At 49.3% G+C, this 9813-nt stretch overlaps 1 protein-coding gene across 1 annotated transcript; it reads right to left on the bottom strand.

Annotated features, from left to right (window-relative positions):
• Positions 1 to 1825: 1825 nt before the first annotated feature.
• Positions 1826 to 9529, bottom strand: sall2 (spalt-like transcription factor 2). Its single transcript, XM_042328873.1, has 3 exons — positions 9101 to 9529; positions 3377 to 7140; positions 1826 to 3017 (listed from the first exon to the last, which is right to left on the bottom strand). Exons 1-3 carry the CDS (start codon positions 9174 to 9176, stop codon positions 2670 to 2672), a joined length of 4188 nt encoding a protein of 1395 aa, XP_042184807.1. The 5' UTR covers positions 9177 to 9529; the 3' UTR covers positions 1826 to 2669.
• Positions 9530 to 9813: the final 284 nt, after the last annotated feature.

The raw sequence follows: 9813 nt of genomic DNA, 5'->3' as shown, positions 1-9813 counted from the left end.
CTTTACCGTGAAATGCTTACTTAGAAACCCTTAACTAACAGCAGTTGGCCAAACGTCTCTATCCAGAGTGCCGTTCCTCCATCATGACAACAAGCCACTGTTTTTCCCTCTCTGACTTTTGATTGATTCTTTAACTAGCTATTTGTCAAAACATTAAATGGAAAAATACCTTCAACAAATTTCAAGACACTAAAAATGCTTCCATATGCAAAGTAATTTTCAACCTACAGTAGTTTGCTTCTGAAGAAAAAAAATGTTTATTTATGAACATATATTGACAAGTGTCAATTTGGCCAGTCTGAAATATGGCTTTTTCTTTGCAACTCTGTCTAGAAGGCCAGCATCCCAGAGTCACCTCTTCACTGTTGAAGTGAGACTGGTGTTCTGCGGCTACTATTTAATGAAGCTGCCAGTTGAGGACTTGTGAGGCGCCTGTTTCTCAAACTAGACACTCTAATGTACTTGTCCTCTTACTCAGTTGTGCACTGGGGCCTCCCACTCCTCTTTCTATTCTGGTTAGAGACCATTTGCGCTGTTCTGTGAAGGGAGTAGTACATAGCGTTGTACGAGATCTTCAGTTCCTTGGCAATGTCTTGCATGGAATAGCCTTCAATTCTCAGAACAAGAATAGACTGACGAGTTTCAGAAGAAAGTTATTTGTTTCTAGCCATTTTGAGCCTGTAATCGAACCCACAAATGCTGATGCTCCAGATACTCACATATTCTAAAGAAGGCCAGTTGTATTGCTTCTTCAATCAGAACAACAGTTTTCAGCTGTGCTAATATAATTGCAAAAGGGTTTTCTAATGATCAGTTAGCCTTTTAAAATTATAAACTTGGATGAGCTAACACAACGTGCCATTGGAACACAGGAGTGATGGTTGCTGATAATGGGCCTCTGTACGCCTATGTAGATATTCTATTAAAAATCAGCCGTTTCCAGCTACAATAGTCATTTACAACATTAAGAATGTCTACACTTTATTTCTTATCAATTTTATGTTATTTTAATGAACAAAACATTTGCTTTTCTTTCAAAAACAAGGTCATTTCTAACTGAGCCAAAACTTTTGAACGGTAGTGTACATTTTCCCTTTTGTGAGTGGTAAGATGAATGAGCATCAGCTAAACAGATCCACAAAGACTGCACACCCACATAATATTCAGTACCTTACTGTATGTGCCCACACTCCTAAATGTTAATTAATTGATGCTTACACCTTGGCAATCCTTTTAACCCTCAATGACCTTTCTCACACACACCCTGCTCTGGTTGTCATCATGGCTGAGGGGATTAGGGTCTGAAGTGGGGAAAGCTGGTCTCTCCCCCCCTCTTCCCCTTGGTTGATGTGACAGACACAGAGGAAGGCAGGAGTTTAATTGTGTTGAAAGAGAGCAGGGATTAATGACGCCTGTGTGTGAGGAAACCTGGCAAGGCCGAGGCAGTTAGAGGCTACACACTGCTGTGCCAACACACACGCACATAGGCACATACGTACACATATGTAGCGCGCTCACACACACAAACACACACCCACTTGCACAAAAAAATTGCCAAATGCACACTTACGATATGCACAAAACAGCTGTGTGCATCTGGCATGTTTGTGCATGTGCCATTGTTTTGGTGTCACTAACAGCAGTGTATGACAAATAAACAAATATCAAAACAGCTCAACAGGAGAATGTAGAACAGAACCGATGGAGATCCAAAACAAATAAAACAGCCACAGTCAACAACAAAAAAGAAAAGCTTTTGTGTCTTTTTTTATCCCTCTTATTTCACAGGAATACACTGAAAGTACAACTCACAACAATATCAGACATGGACCTCTGATTTTTTTGTTTTTTTGTTATAAAGATACAACATGAACCAAAGACAACGAGTTACAGAGAACGGACATCACTGTGAGACCAAACGACAATCAGCTTATTCAAAAGATCCAAAGGAAAATGGGTCACACAGGAAACTGTCTGTCCATTTCTTTCTCCACCTGGCACACCACAACACCCACTCCTCTGTGCTTCTCTGTAAATCAGCTGGAGGAAGAGTCTGGAGTATTCACAAGTTCAAAAGTAAACCCAGATGACATGAAAGATGAGGTTTTATACAGTAGTAGGATGAGAGACTGCATCTCCATAGACTGCCAGGGTTGAAGCTACCATGTCAAGTTTAGTTTAGTGACCCTTACCATTCTGTTTCACCTCCTTTTCCCTTTTATGTTTGAATGAAGGAATTGTTTATGTGAGAACAATATCACATCCTCTCTATCTTGCCTCCTTTTCCAATACATGTCTTTATATGAGTTGATATCTATCACATAAACAGTGAGTCAGACTGTTCAGGAAAATTAGCCCTAAATCTAGAGTAGAGCTCTTTGCCTAACAAGCTCTCATTTTAGAGCCCAGCTCCAACTCTTATTGTCTTAACAGTGACTTCTGACCTCCTCAATCCTGTAGTTATGTCATGTTTTTTGCATCCTTCAACTTTCTCCTCTTTTAAAAGAAAAGGCCAGGATGGCCAACTTACAGTTATCACAAATGAACTAAGAAACTTACTCACAGACAACAAACCCGACAGACTACTCAACTGAATTTGGAAGCAATACAATACAAAAGTCCCTACGGTTTGACTCAAAGGTACAGTGAATGTCCATTGATAGCACCAATTACTTTGACTCTAGAGTAGACCCTTCGTCAGACCCATCTTCTGAACCCCTTCCAGTGGTTGGTTCTTTCGACAGCTGGGATCTAACGGGAGATTTAGCCAATCGGGGCATCTCCCCATCCTCTCCTTGGCTACCACTGGCCGGGCCTTGTGCCGGGTCGTCTGCCGAGTCGTTGCTGGTGTTGAGGAAGGCTTGGTACTGGTTCCAGAAGCCCACATTGCTTCTGGTGGCCGGGGGGTTGGAGGACGTTGTCGGTGTGTTTGCAGGAAGTCGCTCAGAGGCCGAGCGACCGCTCCGTACAGGGGGACGTGGTGCCTTGACAACCCCTCCATGATGCTTCATGTGTCCCTGTGGATGAATATGAAAATAACAGATTGTTTAAGTGCCACTCCGACCAACCTCTGAGTCCCCCTGGCTGGAAATAACATTTATATCACAAACATTTAGCTTGACTGATTATCCTCAGTCTGGAAGGAGATTTGTCATCAGTGAATGTTTCAGGTAAATGTAACCTGATGCCTAACAAACAGATTAAAGTAGTTTTAGTAGTAATGTTGGGTTCATTGGTTGCAATGTTTTGGACATCTAATTAACAATTCCACAGATTAATAAATCACTTCAAAGCAGCTATCATGAAGTCCATAAACATAAGAGATGGCTAAGTTCTCTACCAACCCACACACCAATCAATACTTTCATCCTCTCACCTTCAGTCCACTGCGGCTGGCATACTCTTTCCCACACTCGCCACAGCTGTAGGTCTTCTTCTCAGGGCGAGACAGGGGAGGGGGGAGAGTGGTAGCCAAACTGATGGGAAAAGTGCTTTCCAGTTGGTCACTGACACCACTCATCCCATCCTCCTTCCCATGGGAGCTGAGGTACGCCCCCTGACTCGTCCTGGTGTAGGGTACATCTTTCTGAGGAACTTCCCTAGCCTCAGCATCGCTTGTGTCTGTGCTCTCTGATGGTGGTGCCATTCTCGGGTCCGTATCAGATACAAGAGCTTGGTCATGCTTTGGTGCAGCAGGTGGGGGGGTTTCAACCCTGTATTCCTCTGTGGGCTTGGGGGTTTGGAGTTTAGGGGGGTGCTCTAAGTCTGGTTTGGGTGCTGGGTGGGGTTTGGGGTGCTCTGGGCTAAGGACAGGGGTAAAGGAGGGGGCTGGGCTTGGGTGTGCTACCGGGGCACAGAGGGTTGGTGTGCTCAGTAGATCCTCCAGGTTTGATCTAGGGCCGGGGAGGAAGACATTGAGAGGAAGGGCATGCTGACCCAAAAGACAGTCTGACACCATTAGACTGGACAAGGGGGTGGTTTTGGTAACACTGGAGGAAGTGGGAGCAGGGCCAATGGTACTAATGGTTGAATCAAGGTGTTCAGCATGGTTGTCATCGTTGACTGGGGAGCCTGTATCTCTTAGAGGAGGGGGTGGGGAAGGCACACTGACAAACAGGACTGGGGGGTCTGCGCTGCCGGGCAGAGGGGTGTGTGAGGTGGAGTTTAGGAAGTGGTCAGGGGTGAGGTCAGAGGGAGGGATCAGGTCAGGGCTGGAGGAGTGAGATCTGTTAGGCTCCCAGACACACTTTGGTGATGTCACACTGACCGATACGGGGGCAGAGCCTCCCACTAGGGTTTGAAAGTGTGTGGATGCTGCTGAGCTCTTTGACTGGCTGCCTGAGGCTGCAGTGGAGCTCTCAGTGGAGACCTTGGGGGTGTCATTGGACTGTGGCTGGGACTGAGACAGTGCCAGGGAATGGGTCTGGAGCTCAGAGATAGTGTCAGACTCTGCTGAGGCCTCTGACAGAGACTCTGCACCGCCCTCCGGTGGCAGCTGCCCTCCCAGGTGCATGCGAATGTGGTGCTGCAGCACCAGGGCATTTGTGAACTTGCGCTGGCACAGCGGGCAAGAGTTCTGGGCACGAGAGTTCGGCGGGCGGGCACGGTGTGTTGCCAGGTGGGACCGCAGGCTGCCCTTGGTGGAGAAGGAGCGTCCACACAGTTTACAGGGGAAGGGGCGCTCGCCCAGGTGGGTGGCCTGGTGCAGACGCAGTGCCCTGGGGCAGCTCAGCACACGCAGACACACCCCACACTGGTTGGCGGCCAAGGAGCCAGTGCTCATGATGCCAAGGCCTGGGAGCATGGCTCCTGCCAAGGCGCTGCCCCCATTTGCACTCATGCCCAGAGCGGCCACCATCTCCCTGGTGAAGTTGGAGACAGAGGTGGGGGCATGGGTGGAGGACGGTGGGGTTGCCATCACATAAGTGCTGGAGGTGCTGGCGCCCATGAGGCCGCTGCTGAACAACCCAGTAGAGGCCATGCTGCTGTGGGAGGTCTCCCCTGAGGAGGAGGCCCAGGGAGAGGAGGTGGGAGGCTCCTTCTCCAGCTTCTCCACCAGCCGCTGCAGCTTGGAGGTGTCTGAGGTGGGGGTAGAGGCGGAGGGGGAGGAGGTGGAGGCTTGGGCTTTGGGGTAGTGGGAGAAGGGGAAGGAGAGCTGAGAGTGGGTGGAGGAGAGGTGGGACGAGCCTTGGGCAGGGGGTGGAGGGCGGAGCAGGCCCAGGGCAGGGTGTTGGTGGGGGGAGCCAGAGGGGAAGAGGAGTTTAGGGAGGTGGGCCAACTGGGAGTAAGCAGAGTGCGACATCATGGGAGGGTGAGGGGGCGTGTTCTCATCAAAGCGTTGCTGCTTTGCCCCCTTGAAGAACCCAGCGATGGCAGAGGTGGACGAGGATGGGACAGAGAGGAGGGAGGAGGACGCAGAGGAGGAAGAGGAGGATGTGAGTGAGGAAGCAGCTGAGGATATGGATGCAGCAGCGGCTGCAGCAGCAGCTTGGTTGAGCCGCAGGAGAGAGTGGGCGGTGGAGATGAGGGCCAGGTCCACACTGGGGGGAAGGGGGAGAGAGGTGGCGGGAGCACTGGTGGATGCCCCCAGAGAGAAGCCCCCTCCGGCACCTCCCACCTCCATACCGTCTCCATACGGGTCATCCTCAGCCCGCCGTTTACGACGTCTCTGAGCCTGTGCTGCACTGATACTCAGTCCAATGCTGCTCATGGGCTGACCCTGGGGCTCAGACCCCCCCGCTGGTCCCATGCCGGGCCCAAACAGGGAAGGGGGGAGAAGGGAGAGCGAGAGCTCTGGGTTCTGCTCGCGGTGGCGGAGGAAATGCACCTTGAGGTTGCCGCGGGTGGTGAAGCGGCTGAGGCAGACAGGGCACTGGTAGGGTCTCTCGCCCGTGTGGGAGCGCAGGTGGATTTGCAAGGATGAGTCACTGCTGAATAGCTTCCCACAGAACCGACAGGCATGCTGGAGACGCCCCAGGGAGGAGGACGAGGACCCTGATGAGGAGACAGACAGGTGGGGCTCCTGAAAGGAGGGGGGTGCCATAGAGGCAGTGGTGGGCAGGGGTGGGGTGAGGAAGGACAGGCCACCGTGGCCGCTGGCTGAGGTGGTGTTGGGGGATTTCTCATGGAGGTAACGGGTAGGCAAGGCCAGGGAGAGGGCTAGGGGGTAGTTGGACGAGGCCATGGTAGAGATGGCCGAGGAGGCAGAGGAGGAAGAAGACGAGGAGGAAGGGCGGACACTGGTCCCAGGGTAAAGATAAGACCCTGTAGCCCCTCCTGCACCCTCCATCTGGGACTTGTGTGGCCGCAGGACATGGGACAAGGGGTGGCTGGGCTTGGAGGGCTTGGAAGCAGGCTGGGGAGGGAGCAGGGAGGAGAAGCAGGCCAGGAGAGGAGCTACAGAGCTGGGAGGTTGGATGGGTGTAGGCTGGGGAGGACTGGAGGCCCTCTCACTGCCTTCCAGACAGAGCTGGGGAAAAGGAGGCAGGAGGATCTGGGGCGCCTCCAGGCCACAGGAGGCCCCGCCCAGCCGCAGCACCTGCCTGCAGATCTCCTCCGTCATCTGCATCTGGTGGATCTGCCTCTGCTGCAGCACTCGCAGCTCATCCAGGATCACCGCAATGCTCAGGTGGGCACGGGGCGGGGCTGCAGAGGCAGCACCCGGGCTGGGGGAGGGTGTCACAGGGCTGGGAGGGCCCTCTGGCACAGGGCTGGGGCTACCAGGGTGGGGCGGAGGGCAGAGGGAGGCTGAGGAAGAGGATGAGGATGAGGAAGTGGTAGTGGTGGCTGACACGCCCAGTTTGGGAGAGGCCATGATAGAGCGGGGTGGGTGGGTCTGACTGGAGGGCGATGTGGAGGTGTTGGGGAGGTGCAGGCCTGTCTGGGAGAAGAGGGAGGGGTGGGGGAAGTCAGGGGAGAGGGAGGACTGGGGGTCTGGGAAGGAGATGGGGCAGGAAGTGGGCTGGCAGGGGCAGCAGGAGAGGGGGGAGCCCTCACTGGGTAGAGAGCGGGTGTGAAGCCCCCAAAAGTAGGGATGTGGAGCCAGGGGTGGCTGGTAACTCTGAGGAGAGGAGGAAGATGATGAAGAAGAGGAATCTGGGGTCAGAGGAAAGGAGGATAACTTCACTGCCAACTGGTCACCTGAGAAAAGAAGAGAAAGCAGACGAGAGAAAGTTGACTTATTTATTGTCTTACTGAGCATGACAGAGCTTTGCATCTACTTTACACACTGTTAACACGTTCACTTATATAAAACTCAGGGAAGTCTGTTTGAGCAGTGAGCACTACTCAGAATGCCCTTTTTGTGAGTGTTTTCCACAGGTCGACCTTATCGCACTCTGATGATGGTCAGTGGATAGCACAGAAATGCAACTCTGGCAAATCATAGAGGTAACAACAACCAGATAGAAGAGAATGGCCCTCTTAAAATTGTGATTTTGCAAGTAGTGGCAGATAGGTAGAAGCACAACAGCTAAGGACTGAAGCCCTCAGATAACAACTATACATTATGAGACCATTCTGTCAGGTGAACTCCTGATCCAGATCCAATTTCACATTGTTCTCTTCTCCATCACCTCATCCTCCAAACTCCCCCTCATTCATAATTCTCCAAACTCCCCCTCCCCTTCTCTTTCCTCTTCACTTCATTCTTTATCCTCTCCGTCTTCGTCTGCACCCCCCCAACTTACACCATGAGCAGCCTACCTTGTTTCCACGGCAACACTGAGGACAATGGACCCTAAAACTGCTTTACAACCCTGACCCCTGAAAAAGACATGGAAACCATACATAGACATGCACATGCACTCTATCACACACTACTCTCTCTCCAATCTCTCTGTCTTTCTTTCTCTTCGTTCGTTTTGTCTTTCATCTCTTGGTGCACCCTTCCCCCATTACCCTGTAGGGTATCAGGGGTCAGGCTGTAATTGGCTGGCATACTTGACCTTAAGAACACTGGGGTCACATTCTTTCTCCTAGATTCTGGGCAAGAGGTGGAGGCAAAATAAAACACACAGGCTACCAGACAAGAAAACAAACAGACAATCAACAACCACACTTCCCTAACACACACACACACATACTTGAAATTCATTATTTGAATCCACAAACACACACACACACACCTTCATATACAAACACAATATTACTACACCCTATCACTAGGGGCGGCAGGGTGGCCTAGTGGTTAGAGCGTTGGACTAGTAACCGAAAGGTTGCAAGTTTGAATCCCCGAGCTGACAAGGTACAAATCTGTCGTTCTGCCCCTGAACAGGCAGTTAACCCACTGTTCCTAGGCCGTCATTGAAAATAAGAATTTGTTCTTAACTGACTTGCCTAGTAAAATAAAACTACAATGTTACTACACTATTAGACCCCACTAGCCCTGTGTGACTGGTCACAGCCCCACAAGCACATATAGACACACACACACACACACACACTTGGAGATTCACAATAGTTCTTGTGTATGTTCATACCTCACTACTCAACCACAAAGCCCAGATGGACAATGGGGTTGCATGCTATTGCAGTTACACCTTGTACAGCACATATCATGGTCATCAGTTCCTCTGCTGTCTCCCAAAACGTGGAATTATAGAGTTGATAAGGGTTAAATAAATAAATAAAATCTTAAATACACTGTATTGCCTCTATGTTCTCATGTATTTTCTATTCTTTATCTGCCCACTAACTGGGTGGTCTGTGTCTCTGAGCCTGGAAATAGGAGGGCTGGTGAGGGGAGTGATCAAAATAAGATCAGAAAACAGAAAACAACAACAGAAAACAACGACTCCTAAGACACCATAAATTAAATAATATTACATTATTGCTTACATTAATAAAAGGAACATCAAAGCACCTCCATAACTTTAGATTTTGAACTGTCAGTGATGGGAGTCAACATTTTCAATTAAACTATCACAGAAACTGTCCAGATGACACGTAGAATATACTGCCCCTTTACGTTTATTTTATATGCATGTGCCACTACACAATCACTGTTATGTAGAGAAAATAAAGGCATTAACTACCCACCATACTAATAGCTAATGTATTCTATTGTTAACTTGCATATCAATAGTAGTCAATTTCTCACCATGCTCTAATATCTGAGAGGCTGAAGGGAGCGGGCTCATGAGCTGCTGGGGCCGTTTCTGTTTCCGACGAGACATGCTTCAGCTGCACATGGGCCAACAAAATGCTTTCATTTTTTCTCCGTGCACACTAAAAAAGTACTTAACTAAATTATCCGAATTAGAAGCGATGCGCGGGTGAATTTTCCGCCACAAATGTTCAACTCCGTTGGTGGCATCTTGGTGTAAAAGAGAACAACGTGTGAAGACTACAGTCATATGTGTCAATTTCTCTCAACAAGTCTTCTTTTCTCAAACTCACCGTTAGACCCCCCCTCCTCCTCCTCCTCCCACAAAACACACACGCACACACACACAGTCCTCTTGTTCAACCACTACATTTGCATTCAAATGGCGAATGAACACTTCTTTTGAGCCATGACTCCCTCCTCACTCCACTTGCCTCCTTCTAGTAACCCACCTCACCCACAAAAGCCATCACGTTCTGTCCTTCAGATAAACACAATCGTGAGTATCCCAAGTGCTGTCTTTGATTTCAATATATACAAACGTTTTGATTTCAGTATATTCTAAAGTTTTGATTTCAGTATATACTAAAGTTTTGATTTCTGTATGTTTTCAGTATATACTAAAGTTTTGATTTCAGTATATGCTAAAGTTTTGATTTCAGTATAATTTCAGTATATACTAAAGTTTTGATTTCAGTATATACTAA

This window comes from Oncorhynchus tshawytscha, linkage group LG10, assembly GCF_018296145.1.
Source record: "Oncorhynchus tshawytscha isolate Ot180627B linkage group LG10, Otsh_v2.0, whole genome shotgun sequence".
Classification (NCBI taxonomy): Eukaryota; Metazoa; Chordata; class Actinopteri; order Salmoniformes; family Salmonidae; genus Oncorhynchus; species Oncorhynchus tshawytscha.
The sequence above is the reverse complement of the archived record's forward strand: the minus strand, read 5'-3'. Positions and strand labels throughout refer to the sequence as shown.

What these genes read in the sequence shown, in the direction of transcription:
- sall2 (XM_042328873.1), bottom strand. Translation starts at nt 9,176, where the DNA reads ATGTCTCGTCGGAAACAGAAACGGCCCCAGCAGCTCATGAGCCCGCTC. An exon ending in CTCTCAGATATTAGAGCATG is followed by an intron (nt 7,141 to 9,100) that starts GTGAGAAATTGA and finishes TTCTTTTCTCAG; the next exon opens with GTGACCAGTTGGCAGTGAAG. An exon ending in CCAGCCGCAGTGGACTGAAG is followed by an intron (nt 3,018 to 3,376) that starts GTGAGAGGATGA and finishes ATTCATCCACAG; the next exon opens with GGACACATGAAGCATCATGG.